General features: G+C 34.0%; 1 protein-coding gene across 7 annotated transcripts in view; it reads left to right on the top strand.

Moving 5' to 3' along the window:
- LRRIQ1 (leucine rich repeats and IQ motif containing 1) overlaps window positions 1-24041 on the top strand; it is a 214066-nt gene that overhangs the window by 20260 nt on the left and 169765 nt on the right. For all 7 annotated transcript variants that reach the window (XM_042947273.1, XM_042947276.1, XM_042947277.1 and 4 more), the window contains exons 8-10: window positions 1214-2845; window positions 9513-9665; window positions 11907-12057. In XM_042947273.1, coding sequence (XP_042803207.1) covers window positions 1214-2845; window positions 9513-9665; window positions 11907-12057 — 1936 coding nt within the window. The remainder of the gene's footprint in view (window positions 1-1213; window positions 2846-9512; window positions 9666-11906; window positions 12058-24041) is intronic.

The raw sequence follows: 24041 nt of genomic DNA on the forward strand, positions 1-24041 counted from the left end.
TGCCGAGCACTTCTGAGTGTTCAGGGTACAGCAGTGGATAAAACAGAAATAACTTCTGCCTTCATGGGACTTAACGTTCCTTAGGGTTCTGAAATATTGCTGCATCTAGATGAGTGTATCAGGGCATGTGTGTCTATGTGTATGTGTGAAAAGTTAACTCCACTCTTTATCTTATCTTATGGCCTTTTTTGGTTTAGAAAACATTTTTGTATTGTTTTTTTCCCTTTAATCCTTCTCAAGTCTTTAGCTGTAACTCCTACTAGTGGTGTTCGAGTTTCTGTGTTGATCCTCCGCTTGAAAGTCTCTGTCATATATTTCATGTCTTTGTTGTTTTGCAGGTTGTTTTGGAAAAACACCTAACTTGGAAGTTTTTCTTTAGCCAACACCTATTTAAAGTCATTCTAGTGTGATTTTTTGTATGAATGCGTCATATTTTTTATTTGAATATTTTCATTTTATTTTTATATAAAGTTATTCTTATTTAAACATATTTTTCCTAAAAAATATTTAAATTTTTATTTAGTACCTACCTTTCCTCAGAAACTAGTTCTTCCTTCTCCTTGTTCAAGTATTTTCATTGCCTCACATCCTTTGTGTTAGCTTTTCTCCAATAGTTGCTGAATTTTGTTGACCTGTTTACTTTTGTTTTAGGACTCTAGTGACAATGACGTCTTCTCACCTAACCCAATGATCTCATTTGATGTAGTATGTGCTTATCAGCTCTCGTAATAGTTGAGAAAGGATAAAATGTGTGACTAGGCTGGTTCTTCATATTGCTTATATGTATGCTCTACCTTGCCTTCCTGGTATCATCATCTCACCAAATAATTCCCTGTGTCTGCAGTCCCTGTGCTAGCTCTGGGAAAGTTTAAAGTCCTTTTCCCCTACACAAATTTTGGCTTGTGGTTTTTCTCGCTTTTTCTCTGTACTATTCTAATTTCATATGCTTTCTATGTTCAAGGAATTCCTCAATTTATATCTGAGTGGCTTAATATAGTTATAATATTAGAATGTCAACTTACTAACTTGATCAAATCTCTCAAATATTTTAAAATATTATATCCTTTAAAATAAATGGCTTTTGTTCTTCTAAGTGAATTTTATAGTAACTTCATTATGACTTCAAGTTAACTATTTGTTTTCAGCCTATATTTTATATGATATTTTAATAATATTGTTCACTTATACTGGTATTTATCTTACTTTACTTTAGGAGTTTATTAAAAAGTTGCATCTACAAATAGAAGAAGAAAGAACAAGATTTAAAGATCTGCAAGAAAAAGAAAAAATGCGTTTGTTAAAACTGCATCATAATGCAGCTGTAAAAATTCAAGCTAAATATAAAGCATTTGTGGTCTACCAAAAATATGGTCCAATCATAAAAGAACAAATAGAAAGTAAGAAAAGGAAAGCACAAGAGTGGAAAGAAAAAGAAGCAAAAATACGACAGATGGAAGAAGAAAAACGAAAGAGATTGGAGGAAGAACAAAAGATTGAAGAAGAGATAAAAAAGCAGAAGCAAGAGGAAAGGGAGAGGAGAGAAATAGAATATGAAGAAAAAAAGAACATCGTGAGAAGAGAAAAAGAGCAACTATTAAACAAGGAAAAATTAAGATTAAGAGGAGATGCAAGCAGACAGCTAATAATAAGTAGAGCATTAAAGAAAGGTGAATACAATGCAAAACATTTAACTGTTGAAGATACATCAAAGAATAAGGATGATATGGCCAAAAAGGTAGGGGAGGAAAAGTCAAAGGAGTGGGAAGATGTTCCCCTCTGGCTAGTTGAACAATCAACTAAGAGAAAAAATGTAGGTAGACAGCTTGTATTAAAAGAGCCAATGCAAGTGCAATGGAAAGATTCTATACCAAACCAGGTGATTTTGGCAGAAATTGAAATGGAAGTAAAAAATGAAAACCTAGCAAAACAACAACATTCCACAAAAATCGTCAAGCAAGAAAGAAAATGTGAAGATGTAGACAAAAAAACCGAATTGGAATACCCAGGTCTGAAAGAAAACATGAATGAACAGTTTCATCTGCAAGAATTAAAGTCTCAAATGCAAAAAGGGGAACATGTGAAACCTGCCATAAATGAGAATGTGAGACAAGACACCCAAACAATAATATTAGGACATAGTCAAGGAATTAACAAGGTGAAAAACAATGAAGCACAGAAAATAATCAAAGATAATCAACAGAATAAGTTACAAAAAGTAGAAAAAGAAGAGATATCAGAACAGAATGAACCACTATATGAAGAGAATAATATTTTAGTAATTTCAGTGAAGCAACAACCACTAAAATTAGAAAATCCTAAAGATATAGGGGAAAATGTAATACTACAAGAACAAGAAGTTGATTTAATTTCCAAAGAAACTGAGGAGAACCGAGAAAGCAATACTCTGAATAGTGATGTGATTTTTAACAGCAGTGATTCCATGATAAATATAGAAAACAAAATAAATGAGCAAGATTATACTTTAGGAAGAAATGCTCTTTGTGAAGATTTGGGAGGTTTTGATGCAAAAAATTCCTTAGTTTTTAAAGAAGTAAACTCTCTTAGGTCTCAAATTAAAGAAACCGCAGAAGAATGTCATAATAATAGAGCTGAATGTGAAAATATTGCGACCTGTACTTTACCAAAGTCAACACTTCTATCTTCTATTGAAGAAAAGAGGCTAGCTTGGATAAAATCATTTAAACCTTGGTTTGAAATTTTCAAGCAAAATCAACAAAAGGAAATTGTTAGGACAAAGAGACCTGTAAAATGCCCAGCCAACACGATGCCTCCTTTGAATACACTAGACATTCTTCAGTGTGGCCCTTGGAATACTTTACAGCAGGTATTTTATAACTTTATAATACTTTTTCATATTTAATTACAATTAGTTCTCTAAAATGTAACTTTAAAAATATCAGTAGAAGGCATATTTTGTATCCAAGAATTTTGCCTCTTTTAAAAAAAAAAATAATATTTATTTATTTTTGAGAGAAAGAGAGAGCACAAGTGGGGAAGGGCAGAGAGAGAGAGAAGGAGACGCAGAATCCAAAGCAGGTTCCGGGCTCTGTCTGCACAGAGCCCGATGCGAGGCTGTAACTCAGGCACCATGAGATCATGACCTGAGCTGATGTCGGACCCTCAACTGACTGAGTCACCCAGGCGTCCCAAGAATTTTGTCTCTTAATCGGTGATATTGCTAATGAGATATTGCCCCCATTTGAGAGGGGATGTATTTAAAAGATCTCAGTTAAAATGATTCAAGGCATCTTCTTTCTCAGTGAAGCACTATAAAAAGTTTTGGTTTATATCTTGAAGCCATGTTCAGGGTTCCTGTAGCTATTATTAAGCTTCTAAGAATGGAGGCAGCTGGGAATTTAGTGTTGAATTAGAATAGGAAATTCCAAAATTGACACTCAGTTACTTTGCTATAGTTTTGGGCACAATACCACCTACTGGTTTGTTTTGGAATGAAGTGGATTTCTCTGTACTTGACAAGGGCTGTGAAAGAAGGGCTTACAATAGAAGACTCTAGAATTTAGTCATGTGCTATATAAACACGGTGCGTATATACTGACATTTAAAATAATTGTCATCAACTGCTACTAATTTCTATGTTTATAAAGCCCATATTTCAACCAAAATTAATACAGAAACTAACAGATATGTAGAAAAACAGTAAAAAAAAATATTTCAAGTGGTATAATACTAGAAAGGACTTCATGATTAAAATACATATATTTGTCTAGGGCCGGAAACTGAAATGTATTCACTAAAATTTATTTAGTTTTTTGATATAGACAGATGCCTATGAAAATAAATATTCATGTTAATATATATGAATTTTAAAAATTCATTCACTCAACTAATATTTATCTGTCCAATATGATAGATTAATATGTATTGTTGAAGGGACAGAAAGAAACCTATCTTTGACCTTATGGAGCTAACTTTGGTACACAAAAAGGCTTTAAACAAATAAATACACTGTTAAATACATTACTACAGATCTGGATAATTGCTATAAATAAGATTTCAGAGATTCTGTGATAGGGTAATAAGATAGTTGGCTTTAAAGAGATCTCTGGAATGTGAAAAAGCAGTATAAAGAACAGAATTACTTTAAAGTTCCTCTACTTCCTAGGCAATGTATTTTTCATTTCCATCAGATCTGTAGGGCTACCTATAGAATCACTCATTAACTCTTCTATTAATTTTTTTCTTTGGCTATGTTATCTCTGGAATCATTCTTTTTCTACTTTCCCTAAGGTGTTAGTGCAGGCATTCTTTTTCTTTTTCCTTTAAAAATTTTTTTTAAGTTTTTGATAGAGACAGAGTGCAAGTTGGCGGGGGGGGGGGGGTGGACAGAGAGAGAGAGGGAGACAGAATCCAAAGCAGGTTCCAGGCTCTGAGCTGGCAGCACAGAGCCTGACGTGGGGCTTGAACTCATGAACTATGAGATCATGATCTGAGCTGAAGTCTGACGCTTAGCCAACTGAGTCACCCAAGTGCCCCTAGTGTAAGCTTTCTGAATTTATAACATTAGCTACTAATTTTTACTTTGGGTAATTTTCTTTATGTATATGTTTGAGCTAGGCCTGAGTGACAGATTCATGCTCACTGTGTACTTGTTTCTAATGTAAACTGAAGTTAGAAAAACAATGGTGCTCTTTTCTTTCATTCTGGGTCTTTGCTCTGTTCAACAAGAAGAGCACTGAGGAGGTTAAGATGTGTGAACCTGTCTGCTTGGTGTTTCTTCTCCTATCCACTCTGTTTCTTTTGTGAAACTCTTGTCAATGTGTGTAAAGTGAGGATTAACCCTCTTATTTCTTAGAGCAAATCCTTGCAAACTGTACTGTGTATACAGATCACCTGGAAATTTTAAAATGCTGATTCTGATTCATTGGGTCTAGTGGCTAGTCTCAATGCTCTGCATTTTTTTCAGTGCCCTTGGATGATGCTGTTGGTGCTGGTCCATGGATTAATTTGAGTAGAAATGTTGTAAAGGACACTGTAATCCTCTAACCACTACTCACGCAACTATTTCAAACATTTAATTTTTCTTTGAAGCATCAAGTATGCAGCATAAAGTTGAAAGATATTTATGAATGTGTCTACAAATGCAGCAGTGTTATAAACTACCATCTTGTAATGACTCTGGTAGATGGTTTATGTTGGTGTCATTATTCACTACTACTACTGACCCGTGACTCCCTTACTTTGATTTTCTAATCTCTTAGCTCCACGTCTTTGTCCTTATCTTGATCAGTTGCTGCCATCTTTGGAAGGCCCTTCTGGAGGAGACCTTTAGAAGAGAAAATTTTACTCTTCTAGAATTTCACCCAATGATGAATTCATTCTGCTTATATTAATCTCTCACTTTCAGCCTTTGGCTCATGAAATCGGGTCTGCCTCTTTTCTATACTGCTTTACATATGGCCAGGCAAATAGTGGTTTTCATTGCTCGACTGTTGGATGAATGAGTGGGAGGAGGGATAAGTAGATGAATAAATAATTCCAACTGAATGTTGACTTTATTCTCCATATTACTACTAGCTTCACAACTTAGATAGAAGGTATTAATGAAAAAAGAAATTAACAGAAAATTTATTTAAGTAAAATTTAATAAAGTACTAACAAGCCCTATATCAAGTAAGATCAGGGTCCTAATTCTATATCTTCCATTTACTGGCTGTGTCACCTTGGGCAAGGTGCTTGATTTTTCTGAGCCTCAGTTTTATCTTCTATAAACTGGGAAGAGCAATATCTATTGGATAGGATTGTTGAGTTTTGAAACAATATATATGAAGATTATAGCCTAGGACTCCTAGTATATATAATAGTTATTGTCAAACTTGGATCTCAAGCAAAGATTATTGATAACTAATATACATTTTTTCTAGTTAATTCATTTTTATTTTATTTTTGGTATTTTGTTACTAACGATAACTTGCTTCAAGTTACCGTAAATAACCGTAAAAAAGGTACTAAACTTAAGGCTTTTCTTATATGTCTTTATAACATGGCATGAAGGATAGCATCTCAGCTGTTGATTAACTTCTAGATCAGAAACTTTCACATCCTTATACAAGGCAAATTGTAATAAACTGGTGTTGTAATGGTACATGCACTACTAAAAGTTAGATTCTGTTTCATTTAAGCCAGTAATTACTCAGATTCAGTCTCTTTGCAGCTGATTTTTCAAATGATATTATTTAAAGAGATTTAAAATTGTGTCACTGAACAGATGTTCTGCCAAAAGCAAAACCAAGAGTCATGACTTTCATTATTTTTGTAATTACAGTTTACATAGATGACTGACACTCCTTATGTTGAACTCGAGAATAATTGAGAGTGAAATCTCTAAAATTATACAGCTATTTTAGGTCATTTTATGTACCATGATCTGTCAAGGATTTAGGGACCTATAGATGATTATTAAGTAGAAAACTGATTTGTTATCTTGTATTAAAATATAATGAATGGGTCAAAGGTTCTATAGGTAGAACAGTTTTTTCAAGTTATAAGAGTTTGAAAATATTAGTATCTGAAATATCTTCATATTACTCACTATTAAGGAAAGAAACTGTGAATGCTATTAGTACATTTTAGTTTTGCCGCAGGGCAATTTATTCCTTCATTTATTTCAGAAGCATTTAGTGAACATCCACTATGCTTCAGTTGCTCTTTTTCAGGCTGACCATGAAGTGGTGAATGCCTATGAGTATTAATTTTATATTGACCTTAATATTTGGGGCATAAAGCAGTTTTATTTGATTATTGCCATGCATAGATCAATACATGATTAATATAAAAATTTATTTTGATCTCATGTTTGGCAAAACCTAGGGTAGAATAGATAATAAATTGCTACATCATAAGAAAATTTTAAAATCTTCAATAAAAGGGAGGAGGAAATATTATTGAAATGCCTCATATTCGAAAGTGGATACCATTAACAAGGACACTGGAGCAGTTGTCACTTCTTTACTGTAATTAAATTAAACTAGAGAAATGACCACATCATAAAAACTAGAACCTTATTGTTTACATAGGTGATTGTAAGCAGCGTATTATGAAGTCAAGCAAGGTAATATACATTAGAAGGTAGAGAAGCATTTGTTACTATAAATCTGCAGTTGTGGAGTTTTCAGGGTTTTTTTTTTTTTTTTAAATATTTATTATTGAGAGAGATAGAGGGTGAGCAGGGGAGGGGCAGAGAGAGAGGGAGACACAGAATCTGAAGCAGGCTCCAGGCTCTGAGCTGTCAGCACAGAGCCTTACGAGGGACTTGCACCTACAAACTGCGAGATCATGCCCTAAGCCAAAGTCAGACACTTAACTGACTGAGCCACTCAGGTGCCCCAGGAGTTTTCAGTTTTTAAGTGCTTAGTTCTAAATAGTGTTTTCACTTTTTAGTATAGAGCTAGCTTCCCAATTACAGAATTTATAGGTTCTCTTGTGGACAAATTAAATGGGTAATATACTGTGGCTTTCTTGACACAAATGGATGAATATTTTTCTTTCTGAGATACCATAAAATAGAAATTTGTTTCAAAAGTTATTTTAGATTATAATAACTGAAAAATTCCTGAAATAATTATACTAAAAACTTATTTCACCTGAAATTTAAAAAATATTATTACTTTTGCTATTTAAAGTAAGGAGTGGTCTTAATTCCTTCCTTATACCTCCAGGACCATATGGTCTTCCATTCACTTATATAAACATGTAAATTTAAAACTTTCAGTTTAATTTAATGCATAGGAAATATTCCATATGAAGAGGAGTTACTGTACTTAGGAGTTTTGTACTTTTTCTAGCTTTTTCTGAAGCAATAGTGCTTTGAATTTCAATAGAACATTTTTTGAATCTCTGTTTTCAGTATGATATATACTAGACTCTTCTTATGAAGCTAATAATATTAAAATTTCTTTTCAGTACATGGGAAATCTGGCCTCAGGTAGGATTTTTGATATGAAATGTGTGAAAGTATTCTTACTATACAATGATTTAGCATATATAGTTATTTCAGTGCATGGACTCAATTATACTGAAGAACCAACATATTATATTTATTGTTCTGCCATTTTACTTATGTGAGAGTTCTTGAGTTTAATAAGTAGAGTGCTTTTCAGCAATCCAAAAATATTCCTGTTATCTGACATATTCTTGTGGAACTTTAAGTGTAGTCCTTAATATACATACCACAAAGTTGAGCACATTCTTTGATATTGAATTTTCTTCAGTTAAAAAGACTAAAACCAAAAAGATAGAAAAGTTGTTTAAGAAAAAAAGCTTTGTGAAGTATTGAGTCCACAGTAATATCTCAGTAATAAGAAATTTCATAAATGTATGATCTCCAAAGTATTTGGAAATACAGGAAAAAATATACCATTCATGATTTGTTGTATCACAGATTCTATATGCTTTGAGTATATTAGTAAGGAATGATTCATACCATTATAATTCAGAGGACTTGTAAAATGAAATTATTTTTATTACATGGTTTACTTATTGCATGGTTCTATTTTTTTTAAAGTTTTTTTTAAAAAATTTTTTTTAACGTTTATTTATTTTTGAGACAGAGACAGAGCATGAACAGGGGAGGGGCAGAGAGAGAGGGAGAAACAGAATCTGAAACAGACTCCAGGCTCTGAGCGGTCAGCACAGAGCCTGATGCTGGGCTTGAACTCACGGACCGTGAGATCATGACCTGAGCTGAAGTCAGCCGCTTAACCGACTGAGCCACCCAGGCGCCCCTGCATGGTTCTATTTATTTCAGGTTCTATAATTTCTCAAATTTTCTTTGTTTTTGGAAGATAACTGAGCTATTCTAGTTGAAGCATGGAGGGTTGGGTACAAAATCTATCCCCTGACATTTTGTGGCTCCTATTACTATCCAGGTATCCCTAGGATACAGATCTTAAACATTTATGTAGTATAGTCCTCAAAATAGTGCCAAAATAATTCACACAGAAAGTGAATTTGGTGAAAAATCAGGGAGTGAGCTAATAAACGATTATATTATTGCTTCTATGCATGTTGCTTTTTTTGTATTTGAATTGGTCATGGATGATACATTATTTGTCCTTTCTATGTGAGGAAAAAAAAAGAGGCCAGATAATTTAGTTGAAATTGAGTTGTTAGTAAGTCAATTTTCAATATATAGCCTTAGTGTTTTAGATGAATTATTTTAATTTTTTTATTAAAAAAATTTTTAACGTTTATTTATTATTGAGAGACAGAGTGCAAGCGGGGGAGATGTAGAGAGAGGGACACAGAATCCAAAGCAGGATTCTATCAATTCTGACTGTCAGCAAAGAGCTCTATGCGGGGCTCGAACGCATGAACCATGAGATCATGACCGGAGCCAAAGTTGGATGCTTAACTGACTGAGCCACCCAGGCGCCTCTTAGATGAATTTTTAAAACAATTTTGCAAGGCTAATATAGTTTATATTCATTATTTTTAGATAATATTATGCACTCCAATTTTCTTGCATTCTCTAGGTTACAACAGTTACATTTCAAGATTTGCCAGGTTGTAGTCTTTCCACACTGGCAGAGTGTCCAAATCTTCAATTTCTGTCTCTTCAACGCTGTGGATTAACTTCTTTGCACAGCCTGAGTAACTGCAAAAAGCTGAAGCACATTGATGCACAGGTATGTCCTCCGTTCTCCTCATTATTTATCCTATAATAAAATATAAAATGGACTTATGCTTACATGTTAGAAATGATAATTTTAAATAAATGTTTTCTATAATAACCTATAACTCAGGGTCTAAGGAGATCAAGGGCCAAAATTTGTGAGAACCATTGAGGAAAGATGATTGATTAGGAAGTATGACCTGGAATCACTTATCTCTATTTGCAGATGTTTTTGTTACTTTTTGCTGCATAACAAATGACATTACTTAGTAAATTAAAACAACAACCATTTTATTTGCTCTTGGTTCTGTGGGCTGTGAATTGAGGCCTGGGTTTTCTGGGCATTTCTTCTGCTTCATGTTTTGTTGACTGAGTCTCTTATGTAATTTGAAGCTGGGGCTGGAATGTCCAAAAGGCCTTTTCTTATATATCTGATGCCTTGGGAGGTTGGAATTTCAATCTTTCTTTCTCTCCTCTCTCTCTCTCCCTCCCTCTCACTCTGTGTGTGTGTGTGTGTGTGTGTGTGTGTGTGTGTGTGTGTATGTGTCTGTCTGTCTCTTCCATTTTGAGCTTCTTTACAGAATCGCCCAGTCCCACCAGAAAGACAAATCTCCAATATTCAAATGCTTATCAAGCATCTGCTGTCATCCTGCTCACCAAGTCTGAATTTGTGTGAGAGGGGACTGGGTCGATGTGTCAATACTGGGTTGGTGAAATTTATTGGGGCCTACCAAAGTTACCCATTGGCTCCTAAAGAGTCACGTCCTTCCCACATGCAAAATACACTCATGTGCCAGAAACCCCCAAATCTCATCACCTTGTGGCATCAGACTTACACTTGAAGCACAGAATTTTCTCATCTAACTCAGACCCAAGTGGAGATAACATGCTCTGATAGAGTTCTTTCAAGTCCGAGATCTGTGAGATATAAAATGAGAAGTTATCTTCTCTCACTGTTCCCTCCCCCGTAACACCCTCACAGACCGTGGTGAGATAGGGCTTGATTAGTTACAATAGTCATTCCCATTCAAAATGAAAGAAAGCAAGAAGCCCATAGCAGTGCCTGTTCCATAGCTGAACACATATCATTTCCTTAATGAGGACTCAGTTCTCCATAAAAATAGTTTTCTATGACTCTGGGTTTTGCCCACTGGAACAGACTGAAGTATTCTTCAGAATTCTGAAGAAGATTTGAGAAGTATTCTTAAGGCATACTTCTTTTTCCAGAAGGAGTGCTGTTTGCACCTGAGAATTTTTCTCAGCCTGTTTTTTTCCCATAGAGGATGGGGGCAGGTGTTGTTGCTTGAGGCTTCTTTTCATTTGACTTATTCTTTTCAGTTCACACAGGCAGTGTTTCCACCAATCTGATTTTCTTTTAAAACTTTCTGGATTTCTTATGCTTCTTAAGTTCACTCCATTAGACAAAGGCTTTATGCTCATAAATATTTTGAGGAGGGATGCTATGAGACTACTCCCTTAAGATTATTAAAAGCCCATTTATCCTTCTGTGGTCTTAAAAAATAGAATTGTTGGGGCACCTGGGTGGCTCGGTGGTTAAGCGTCTGACTTCGGCTCAGGTCATGATCTCACAGTTTGTGGTTCGAGCCCCACATCAGGCTTATTACTGTCAGCATGGAGCCCGCTTTGGATCCTCTGTTATCCTCTCTCTCTCTCTGTCCCTCCTCTTCTCCCTCTTGTGCTCTCTCTTGCAAAAAAAAAAAAAAAAAAAAAAAAAAAAAAGAATTGCTGTTATATCCTAGACACATGATCTTGACACTGCACCAGTATTATGTATTGCAGAGATATGTATGTGTAATAAAAATAGAAACATACACATGAGATAACATACCTAATTCACAATATTGCTGTTCTTTGGAGAGGAAGGGGGCAAAAGGGACTGAGGAAGGGAAGTGGGGAGATTTCAACTTGTTTCAGTCTTTAAAATGATAGTTTTAAAGGAACTATGACCAAGTGTTCACTTTTGTTCATTTAGATTGCTTGAAATATTTTGTTACATGATCATCTGTATTCTGTATTTTGAAAGATTATTAATAAGTACAAAATTAGTTAATAATTTATTAGATTACTTACTATTTTCATCTAGATACCATAACATTCTACATATTTGTCTTAAAGTCAGAGATTTGGATGTATGCTTGGAGATCACATCTCACTCTTCCTCTTTTTGTAAGCCTTAAATGTTTCATTAATAAGCCATTGAAATAAAACTAATTACATTTGTTCTTTGTTTTAGGAAAACCATATTGAGTCTATCAATTGTGAAAATTTGGAAAATCTCTGTGTTGTTCTTCTTAATAAAAATCAACTGACTTCTTTTCATGGTTTGGATGGCTGCACTAATATCCAAAATCTTGAACTTTCACATAATAAAATCACTCGAATTGGTAAGAGCAAGGGAATTTGAATATATTGACATTTATTTCTCATTATTACATTTTGTTTCATTTATTCCTTTTCAAGAACAGGCCTCCATCACTAATTTGCTTATTTTATTTGTGCCATACTTATCTAATCTTTTATCCAGGTGCATGAAGGAAGTAAAATTATTTTTAAAATCTATAAAGGGAATATGCTCCCACCACTGGTAAATGGCTAGTTATTAGTAGCTCCTTAAATTACTATATTCACTGACCTGTTCCTGTTTTTATAACCAGTAGTGATCTGAGCTATACTACAGAATCTAATGCCCTGGCTTTGTTCCATCATATGTTTATGGATCCTATGCTTTCTGCACTTAGCAACTGTCATAACTGTTCCCTAAAAATCCCTGTCATCACTCCTTTCCTTGCCTACATACCCTACTTGTACTAACCTTTCCTTTTTTAGATAAGGCTATCACCACATGAAAGAAAGAATTCATCAGTTTGCATCACCCTAATCTTTTCCATCCTTCCATCTGTATATCTGTATCCCTTTTTATCTATGTCTGTTTCTACCCTCATGCTTTATAATCCATATAATTCAGCAATGAAAATGTCTTTTCTTGTTTAAGGCCAGTCCTTATATTTTCTAAGACTGTCAGTTTCCTTTGATACTTTATTCTATCATTTATCACCTGTCTTATGTCAAACACTTCCTTTTGCCATTCACTTCTACCATTGCCTCATTGCTCTTACCCTTGACTGTCAAGTTTTGTGAAAGTGTTCTGTTTGTGCTTTCACTTTTTACTATCCAACTTCCCTCCTCTTCCTACTGAAATTCAACTTCAGCTTACTTCTAGACTGTTAACAGTGGGATCACTCTAAAATAAAAATCTCATTATACTTCTTAGTGCCTGGCTTAAAATTCTCTGTTCGGTTTTCACTTGTGAAATTCTCAAGGGCCTTGATAGGGGCTTAAATAATGGTTAATGTATAATCAAGATTGCCAAAAAGTCAGGAACTTGATAAAAATTTTACTCTGGGGCACCTGGGTGGCTCAGTTGGTTAAGCATCCCAATCGTGGCTTCAGCACAGGTCATGATCTCCTGGTTTGTGAGTTTGAGTCCCACGTCGAGCTCTGCACTGTCAGTGTAGAGCCTGCTTGGGATTCTCTCTCTCCCTCTTTCTCTGACCCACTTGCTCACTCTCTTTTTCAAAATAAATACATAAACAAGTTAAAAAAAAACTTTTTTACACTGGAATAATACTAATAGCTTAAATTTTTGGACCCCCAAAAAGTAGTCCTTTCCACCTTCTCCTTACTATAATCATTAGGAAATGTGATCTGGACTGAAATTTCAGCGAGTGGGATGGGAGTAGATGGGGTAATGGAAGAAAGCTCACTTTCCCATTTGATTCTATTTTATTTTTGATATGTGAAACAGACTACATTACTCAAATTACATTAAAAAAAGGCATACTCAAAGAGATCATTCTTTTTTCCCTGTCTTTTCACCCTGTTGTCATATCTACTTTTTATATAGATATTTTGTATATATGCACGTATAACATGTATATATGTATACAATGTATGTATATCACTTATGTGTATATATGTATATGTAAATATACATTTACAACATATATCTAAGAGATACATGTATACATGCTAATCCTTTCACAAAAGAGAATATTTGGGGTGCCTGGGTGGCTCAGTTGGTTGAGTGTCCGATTCTTGATTTCAGCTCAGGTCATTATCCCACAGTTCTTGAGTTCTAGCCCCATATAGGATTCTGCGCTGACAGTGTGGAGACAGCTTGGGACTCTCTCTCTCTCCCTCTCTCTTTGCCCCTCCCCAGCTCTCACTTATGTGCACACACACACACTCTCTCTCAAAATAAATAAACAAAACTTAAAAAAGTAAAAAACAAAAACAAAAATATAGAATATTTTAAGTACTGTCCATTATGTTGATTTTTTTCACTTAACAGCATGTTATGGAGTTCATAGCATTCTTTTTTCATAGTTTCATAGTATTCAGTTCTGTGGATGGATAAGGTTTTATTCCACTGGTTCCTGGTTGAGGGACATTGGGTGGTTTCTAATCTTACACATTTGCCATAATACCTAATTGGATACCTATATCATTTCATACTTTATCAGTTATATCTTTAGGTTAATGTTCTGCAATATATATTGCTGATGCAAAGGACATCTGTAATTTAGGAAGATAGTGTCAGGAACATTCTATGGGTTTAATTCAATTATTTTTATTCTTTTTCACTCTTGTTAACATAAATGTTTTTTTTAAGAAAGTTTATTTATTTGAGAGAGACAGAGACAGTGCAAGTGGGAGAGGAGCAGAGAAAGAGAAAGAGTAAGAGAGACAGGGAATCCCAGACAGGCTCCACACTGCCAGCACAAAGCTGGACACAGGGCTCGAACTCACAAAACCGTGAGATCATAACCTGAGCCGGAACCAACAGTCAGATGCTTAATCAACCCAGCCACTCAGACAGCCCAGCGTAAATACTTGAAGTCTATACATTCTCCTGTGAGCACTGTTTAGTCCGTAACCTCTGTGTTTTCATCAGTTCTACAATTTTATGACATATTTTGCCTTTTACCTAAGATTTAAAATTTCTATATGGTAAGACCATTTTGTGTTGTTGCTGTTACTCTTTTTAGTTTTATTGTATTATAGTGAGAGACTTATCTTTGTGCCGCTTCTGCTTTTTGTAACTTACTGTGATTTTCTAATGTGTGGTCAATTTTCAGGAATGTTTCATGTGTACTTAAAAAGGAGGTCATTGTTTTTAGTTGGAGTATGGAGTTTACATTTTTATCTTTATGACCTACTTTCGTGATCATTTGTTGGAGATCTTCTATGTCTACTTGACCCATCATAGACTGAAGGAGTTGAGCTAGTATAAATATATTTGTTATTATTCAGTCTATTTACTTTTGTATATTCTTTGGTTTCTGTTTTATGAGTGTTGCTTTATGCTGTTTCACTGATATTCTTAACTGTGTTATCTTTATTGTGAATTTTAGCCTTGAAGTTTATAAATTCCCTTCTTTCTCTCTTTAATGCTTTGAGACTAAACTTTACCTTGTCTAACAACATTTTATTTTTGTTTGTATTTGCCTACTTGGCCATAAAACCCAAAACAAAACAAAACAAAACAAAACAAAACAAAACATCTCGAAGCACTTTGTTTTAGGTATGTACTTATGTACAGCATAGATTTGGTTTCTATTTTTGGATCCAATTTTAAATTTATAGCACATGGCCATTTGCATTAGTAATTCATCGTAGACACTTGGTGTTAGCACTGTCATCACACTCAGGATGATGCTATCTCTTTCTGGGAGGAGGCCTTGTTGACAATACATGGGTTCTCCCACCACTGGAGCATTTCCATTTCTTACTTATCTATTCAGTTTCCATAGGATTCCCTCTGTACCAGTGTGGAGTAGGGTGGATTGTATTGGTTGTGGATGCTTACTACCCCACTTAGAAAAAAATCAGCTTGTAATTTCATCTCCCATTTATACTGGAAGCATAGGTTGGGGTATGTTTATTTAATTGTTGCTCATTATGGATTTCTGAAGGAGATACAGGGAGAGTTGGATCTAGGCAGTCACCATCATCTTCCTTTTTTTTTTTTTTTAATATGGGAAAAATATAGTTGTTTTCAAAAAGCAAGCTTTTGCAGACATTTCAAGGCACACTTTTGAAAATATAATGCATAATATTCTTTAATGTGTTTATTTGCCTATGTGTCCGTGCTGCCTGCTTTGGGACTACTCATATTTTCTCCCATATGGAAATAGTGATACCTTTGATACAATTTTTATTTTAAAATTTTAGTTTACAAGACAGAAATAATTTTGTTGTTGCTGGAATGAAGGCAAGTGCATTGATAATATATGTCGCATATATATTGGCACACACTGAAGCAAGCTTAACAAAAAAAAAAAAAGGGCTGTTTGTGAGAGAGATGCTTTAACTCCCATTCACTTCATTTTCTTTGCCAGCAGGGCTGTATGGGATTTCTTGTAACCAGTGGATTTCCTGGGATAGGATATCTGCGTGATTTATGTGGAAACTGCCATGGTATTAATTGATGTACTTGAGGTATCTTTATGTAGTACAGAGCAAACAAGGTAAAAGACATCTTTGCTGTCTGTTGGGCACAATGAAAACACTGTATTTATTGAGTGTGAGGAGAGTATACATGAAAAAGTAGATTTTTCTGAAGACCAGTTGGAGTCTGTTTTTCATCTTTAGGAACTGCTTACAGAGATTCTGGTTGAGCTGAGAGAAAGGCATAGATTTTGTCTTTCAATGATGTATTGATGCTAAGAACCCTTATGAAGGAGCACAAAGGTAGATTTGTGTTTATAAGTTAATAGGTTACTATTCCATGCTATAATATTTCTTAAGGAGGTGAAATAAAATTGGAAGACATACCATGTATTCTACATCTGCAGTTTCAAGGATAATTTGTTCCTAATTTTTACTAAGCTGTAGTTGTTGCAGTAAATATGTAAGGTTAGCTCTAATTACTCCTTTTATTAGAAAACTTTAATGCACATTTTTATCTGACTTCCATTGCTTTTAAGTGAATGAGAATAGAAACTGTCAATCTGCTTAAGGCAATTCATTTGAAATTATTCATTGAAATAAATGTTTTCCGTTCTAATTAAACTAATTACAGAAATAGAAACACAATGTAAAATATACTTTTTAAAAGTAGCAACTTAAAATGTAATTCTATAAATTCAAAGTTACAAAGTTAATAATATATTTTTGTTATTGCCATTAATGCTTAAACATATTGTGTGCCATGAGTAATTTGAAAAGGACCGTATAACATTTTTATGTTATCTTCTATAATTGGTTCTATTTTGGTAGCAAGGTTTTAAAAAATATTTATTTACTTTTGAGAGAGAGAGAGCAAGTGGGGAAGGGCAGAGAGAGAGGGAACTATAATCAAAGGAGGCTGGTGGCTCCAAGCTGTCAGCATAGAGCTGCTTGTGGGGCTCGAGCTCAGGAACTGTGAGATCATGACCTGAGCCAAAGTTGGACCGTTTACTTACTGAGCTACCTAGGAACTCCAGCCAGTTTTTGATTATAGAATATTTTAACTTGATCTGGAATTATTTTTGCATATTTTGAATGTGTATAATAATTGTTTAAATTTTTTAAGCTCACTTTAGTTGGTGATTATAAATATGGATTTATTTTGAACAAACAAGAGATTTTATTATAGTTTTTATTAGTCTAAAATATTTTATGTTTGAGGTCCCTGGGTGTCTCAGTCGATTACGCATCTGACTTAAGCTCTGGTCATAATCTCATGGTTTGTGGGTTGGAGCCCTGCATTGGGCTCTGTGCTAACAGTTCAGAGCCTGGAGCCTGCTTTGGATTCTGTGTCTCCCTGTCTCCCTCTCTCTTTCTGCCCCTCCCCTGCTTGTGCACACTCTCTAGCTCTCAAAAATAAATAAATAAACTTTAAAAAAAGAAAATTTTTTTTTTCCTGGAAACTTTTTATTTTCCTGTATTACTTTTTTTTTTAACTGAATTTAATTTGGGTGATTTGCAGTTTAAATTTTAACATTTGTTACTATCTAATTATTCTATTTCATGCTTTCATTTGCCTGAAATTTCCCATAAGTAAATTTTAAGTAAAATTGATAAAACATTTTGTTTTCCAGAAGTAATGTGGAAAAACTTTCCTTGAAAGGATGTTGAATATCTGTGGGAAATTTTTCATATTTTGAGTTAGTATTTCTGACTTAATTTTTTAGTGAATAGCCAATAACAAATGAAAAATCAGTGATTTATAATTTATAATGTAGTTTTCTTTGTTTCTTCTATTTTTATGTTGAATTTTATTGACTTTCTAAGGGAAACATTCTGAAACTAAATTAATTTGAAACAATTCATGCTGTATGACAAAATTGTTTTACACATTTTATGTGTAAAAAATATAATATGATAAATGTAGTAATAGATACCTTTTTTAACCACCATATATTTATGTGCTTTATACATTTAACTCATTTGCTTTTCACATAAGTGCTATGAGTTAGTTACTATTAAATGTTCCTTTCCCCCCACCTCAGGTAATAATTGGGGCACAGAGAGGTCAAGTAAATTATCTAAGATCACACAGCTAGTATAAATATAGAAGTAGGATTTGAAAACTCAGCAGTGTATCCCTAGTATCTGATTTTTTAATTGCCTCATTCTACTTCCTCTCTAATAAATATGCATTTAACGTTTAAGATTATTAGTATTTTTTGGACGATATTAAAACTATGATGAAAAAGTAATGATATTAAGGTTCTTCGATTAATAAATTCATCAGCGAGCAAACTTACTGAGGACCTATGATGTGTGAGCACATTGCCAGGCACTGGAACACAGTAGTGGAAGATTGGCGAGGCTGCAGCAATAAGGAAAACAAATGAGTGTCCTGACTCTCACCAAGATTATCTAATGATATTTACATAGAGAGAGAGAGAGAGAGAGACAAATGGGAATAAATTTCTATCTTTCATTTATTATTAATTAAAAATGCAAATAAGTATGATGTTAATGTATAAAAGCAAATAATAATTTTTGTCTCCTCATTTCATGACGTTTCTATCTTTGCTATTTGAAGGAAACCTTAATCTGGAAAAAGTGTTTCTTTAATGCGAGCAATTAATTTGTTAGTTTATATATTTCAGGTAACACATTCCTAGAAGATGTCACTGTAAGTAGACAGAAGTACTAGGAGAGTTTCTTCCCCCTGATGCTTTGTTTTCTGATAATACTGCTTTCTGGAAAAATGACACTAGCGTTATAAGTATGAAAGATATTGAAATAATGCAACATTTTTACGTAAGCTTGATTACTGTCTTGGCTCCTGGAGGAAATGTGCCTGGCTTAATTCTTGCCCATGTTGTCTTTGGACAACAAGTGTTGTCTTTGGAACATTTGAAAAAAATAATGAAGTAAAATAAAATAAACCCTTGACATTTGCTTGTAGAAATGGATTTTACTATTATATATTTAGTGAATTTTTTTATAGTCCACTAGATGGTGCTAGCTTACCCTTCAGTTTTGAAATGCAACAATGCCTAGTACAAAGCTGAAAGGGATTTTACAGATCTGCCAGTTTAGGCTTCTTAAGTTTCCACATGAAAAAACAGACCCACATAATTTGCATGTAAGTCCTAGCAGAGGTGAGGCTAGCATCCAAGTTTTCTGACTCCTGATTTAGCATTCCTGTTCTCACACAACATGTATGATCCTGAAGGAGTTGTGCATTGAAATTAAAAATCTTAGGTGCCATTCAGCATATTTGTATGTAACTATCAAACATAGCAATCACTGAGCAGCTAAAGAAGGTAGACCTTTCCCAAACACTTATTTAGTGAAAACCTCCAGTGTAATTTAACATCTTTAGTTTGCTGTTCCTTACAGGAGAGGTTTATTCCTCCCAAGTGGCAGGAATGTTTTATTAGACCATTGGCTCATTTCTGTGGGAGAAATTCTTTGAAATAGATATTTGTAGCAAGTATGGCCAAATGCTAATTTTGCCATGGGCAAAGGCCTTTTGAGGGATAAACACATTTGACCTCAGTTCTATTTTGTGGGACCTAGGAAACTTTTAAAGAGTTAATAAAGATTACATTGAAGCAGTGGACTCAAGAGTATTTAAGTGACACTTTATCTTTATATTTGTTATATTTACATCATGTGTAAGAAGCTCTTGAATAGTTTTGTGGCTACTGTTTTGTATTGTTTGGGATGGGGAGTGAAATAGAAACGTTGACTGGAAAAGAATCATTTTCTTTGGTATGTTGAGGAAGTAATGATATCCTAAGGTAAGGCTTGCTGCACGCCCCTTTTGTTCAGTTATTATCCTTCAGTTGATAGAAAAGAAGTTGTAAGAATAAAGGAGGAAGAATGGCAAGTTATTGTGACTTACGTCCTGTCTAGATTCCCCGTTTTGAGCCAAATGCGTTGCCTGAGTCAAATTACTGATTAATCAATTGTATATAGACTTTTAAAAAGTGTGTGTTAATATCCAATTTCTTCATGGGTTAGCTCAAACATTTCTCTTTGAAGCCTTATTGTTCACCACAGTTATAGTTTTTTTTTTAAATCATTTTTATTGAGGATTATTGTTAGGAAGCCATAATAGTACCTCATATGTGAAAGTGTGCAAACTACTTTATGATACTGTTTTTAATCCTCCCAAGAACGTGAAATCACCCTCGCTCCATAAATAAAATAATAAAAACTCAGAGAAGTTAAGTAACTTGCTTATATAAATGTGGCTAGTTTTGGAATAGGCCTGAAATTCATGGAGTGCCTACGTCAGAGCGTATTCGGTTTTTATTATGCAGTAGTGCCTGTAATCCGCATGCACTGATCATGTCAGCATCGCCATAGAGAAAAAGTTATATATGTGACTCCCATGATGATTGTGCATTGTGGCTCTTTATTCTTAGAGCCTGATTTTTTTTTTTTATTGCTCTAAATATTCTTGAGGCCATGCTATTTGTTGTATATAAATTTCTAACTGTTATAAATTTCTTTTGAATTCACCAATTTTATCACTTTTAAATGTCCCTTTTCATCTGTAATAAAGCTTTCTGCCTTAGTCTTCTGTGTCTGATATACCCAAACTACCTTTCTTCTGGACTCTGGAATCTTTTATGCTCATAAAAACTATTGAGTACCCACCTCAAACAGGTTATATCAGTGTTTACTGTATATAAAAAAATGACGAAAATTATTGTTTTTATTTATTAATTCATTTAGAGATTAAGATAATAAAGCTTTTCCATTAGTAACAATTTTTAAATAATAAATGTATTTTTCAACAAAAAGATATGGTGAGAAGAGGGTTATTGTTACACATATTTGCAAATCGCTTTAATGTCTAGCTTAACACAAGACAGCTGGATTTCCGTATTTCCTTCTGCATTTAATTTGCTACAATATCACACCTCATGTAGCCTCTGGAAAACTCCACTGTAAGCTCTTGAGCAAATGAGAGTGAAAAGGCAAAAAACATCTTAGAATTATTATGAAATAGTTTTGACTCCACAGAACCTTTAAAAGCGTCTGTACGAGGGAGATCTCTGGACCACACTTTGAGAATCACTGGTGTAGTGTGTATAGAACATAATTTTTTCTACCCTTTTACTTACAATATTTCTGCAAGTTCTATTTTTGAGATGTCTGTTGTATGTAATGTGAAAATGTGTTGCTTTCGTTACTGTTTTCTGTAGGCTTCCTGACAAATTCCAGCTTTGTTTCCAGCCTTAGTTTCCAGCTTAGTTAGCCTTTAATAACTAAGGTTAATTAATAATTAAGTGCAATTATTGATATATTTGAGGTTAAATCCACTATCATACTATTTGATTGTATTTGTTCCTCCTGTTGTGTTTTCCTCTTTTCTTGCCTCTTTTTGTTTTAGTTGAGGTTTTAAATTATTTCATTTTTCCTTTCTATTATAAGTTACATATTATTTTACTATTCTTTTGGTTTATTATAGATACAGCATGCCTTCTTGATTTACCAAATCTGAATTTATGTGGTACTTTTTCAAAGCAGTACTAGGGTCTTAGAAAATTGAAACTTTATTTACTTGCTCCCAAATTAATATACTACTGTTGTCATGCATTTTAATTTTATGTGTGTATTTAGAATTACTTAAGACAGTATAAGTTTATAATATCAATACTTTTGGATTCACCCACTTTTTATAAACCTTCCCTTTGTTTTTTTTCCTTTGTTTTTTTATTTCTGTGTGTGAGTGTGTGTGTGTGTGTGTGTGTGTGTGTGTGTGTTTAAAGTATTTTCTTTTTAAAAAAATTGAGATAAAATTGATATATAACATTGGGGTGCCTGGGTGTTTCAGTTGGTTGAGTGTCTGACTCTTGATTTCGGCTCAGGTCAGATCATAATCCCACAGTCCTGGGATGGAGGCCCTGCATTGAGGTCTGCATTGAGCATGGAGCCTACTTAAGATCGTCTTTCCCTCTGCTCCTTTACCCCACTTGCACACACACTCTCTCTCTAATAAAAAATTGGTATATAACATTATATTTGTTTCAGATGCACAACATAATTTGATTTTTGTATACACTACAAGTGATTACTACAGCACATCTAGTTACCATCCATCATTATACAATTGACTCCCTTTATTCAATTTGCACTCCCCTTTCTCTCTGATAGCCACTCATCTGTTCTCTGTGTATGGGAGTTTTGTTTTGGTTTGTTCGATTTTTTCAGACTCCACATATGAGAGAGGTCATATGACATTTGTCTTTTTCCGACTTACTCCACTTAGCATAATGCCCTTGAGATCCATCCATGCTGTCACAAATGACAAGATTTCATTCTTTTTCAACTTTAATTAATTAATTAGTTAATTAATTAATTTTTATTGTATATATTTGTATATCACAATTATTTTATCTGTTCACCCATCAGTGGGCACTTAGATTGTATCCATATCTTTGCTATTGTAATGATACTGTAACGAACATGAGGGTGCATATATCTTTTCAACTTAGTGGGTTTTTTTCTTTAAATAACTACCTGAAGTAGAATTGCTAGATCATAAGGTAGTTCTATTTTTAACTTTTTGATGGAAACTTCGTACCGTTTTCCATAGTAGCTGCACCAGTTCACATTCACACATTTACAGTGTGAGAGGATTCCGTTCCCTTCTCTCCACATCCTTGCAGTACGTGTTATTTCTTGTCTTTTTGGTAATAGCTATTTTAACAGATGTGAGGTGAGATCCCTTTGTGTTTGATTTGCATTTCCCTGATGACTAGTGATGTGGAGCATCTTTTCATGTGTCTGTTAGCCATCTATATGTTGTCTTTGGAAAAAAAATATCTATTCAGATCTTCTGCCCATTTTTAATCAGAATTTTTTGTTTGTTTGTTTTTTGCTATTGAGTTGTGTGAATTCTTTATTTTGGGTATTAGACCCTTATCAGACATATGATTGGCAAATATTTTATCCCATTCAGTAGGTTACCTTTTCATTTTGTTCATGGTTTCCTTTGCTGTGCAGAAGCTTGTAGTTTATAGTCCCACTTGTTTATTTTGTTTTGGTGCTTTTTCTTTTGGTGTCAGATTTAAAAATTTATTGCCAAAGACCTCCTATGTCAAGGAGTTTAACACCTATGTTTTCTTCTAGGGGTTTTATAGTTTTATGGCTTCAGGTCTTACATTCAAGGCTTCAATCCATTTTGAGTTGATTTTTGTGCATGGTGTAAGACTGTGGCCACGCTTCATTTTTTGCATACGGCTGTCTAGATTTCCCAAAACTATTTATTGAAGAGACTGCCCTTACCTTGTTGTATAATCTTGGCTCCTTTGTCATTAACTAATTGACATATGTGTATGGGTTTATTTCTGGGGTCTCTGTTCTGTTCCCCTGATCTATGTGTCTGTTTTTATGCCAGTACCATCGTGTTTTGATTACTATTGCTTTGATATATAGTTTGAAGTCAAGGAGTGTGATATCTCCAATTTTGTTTTTTTCTCAAAAGTGCTTTGGCTATTCAAGGTCTTTTGTGGTTCCATACAAATTTCAGAATTATTTGTCCTATTTCTGTGAAAAATGTCATTGGGATTTTGATAGGAATTGCATTGGCTGTGTGGATTGCTTTGGATATTGTTCTATTTTAACAATATACATTTTTTCAATCCGTGAGCTCAGAATGTCTTTTCATTTATTTATGACTTCCTCACTTCCTTTTATTAGTGTCTTATAGTTTCCAATATACAGGTCTTTCACCTTGTTGGTTAAATTTATTCTTAGGTATTTTATTTTATTTTTGGTGCAATTATAAATGGGATAATTTTCATATATGCATTATTAGTATATAGAAATGCCACATATTTCTATACATTGATTTTGTATCTTGATACTTTACTCATTATTCATTTATGCTAGCAGTTTGGTGGAT

The sequence above is a fragment of the Panthera leo genome, chromosome B4 (assembly GCF_018350215.1).
Source record: "Panthera leo isolate Ple1 chromosome B4, P.leo_Ple1_pat1.1, whole genome shotgun sequence".
Classification (NCBI taxonomy): Eukaryota; Metazoa; Chordata; class Mammalia; order Carnivora; family Felidae; genus Panthera; species Panthera leo.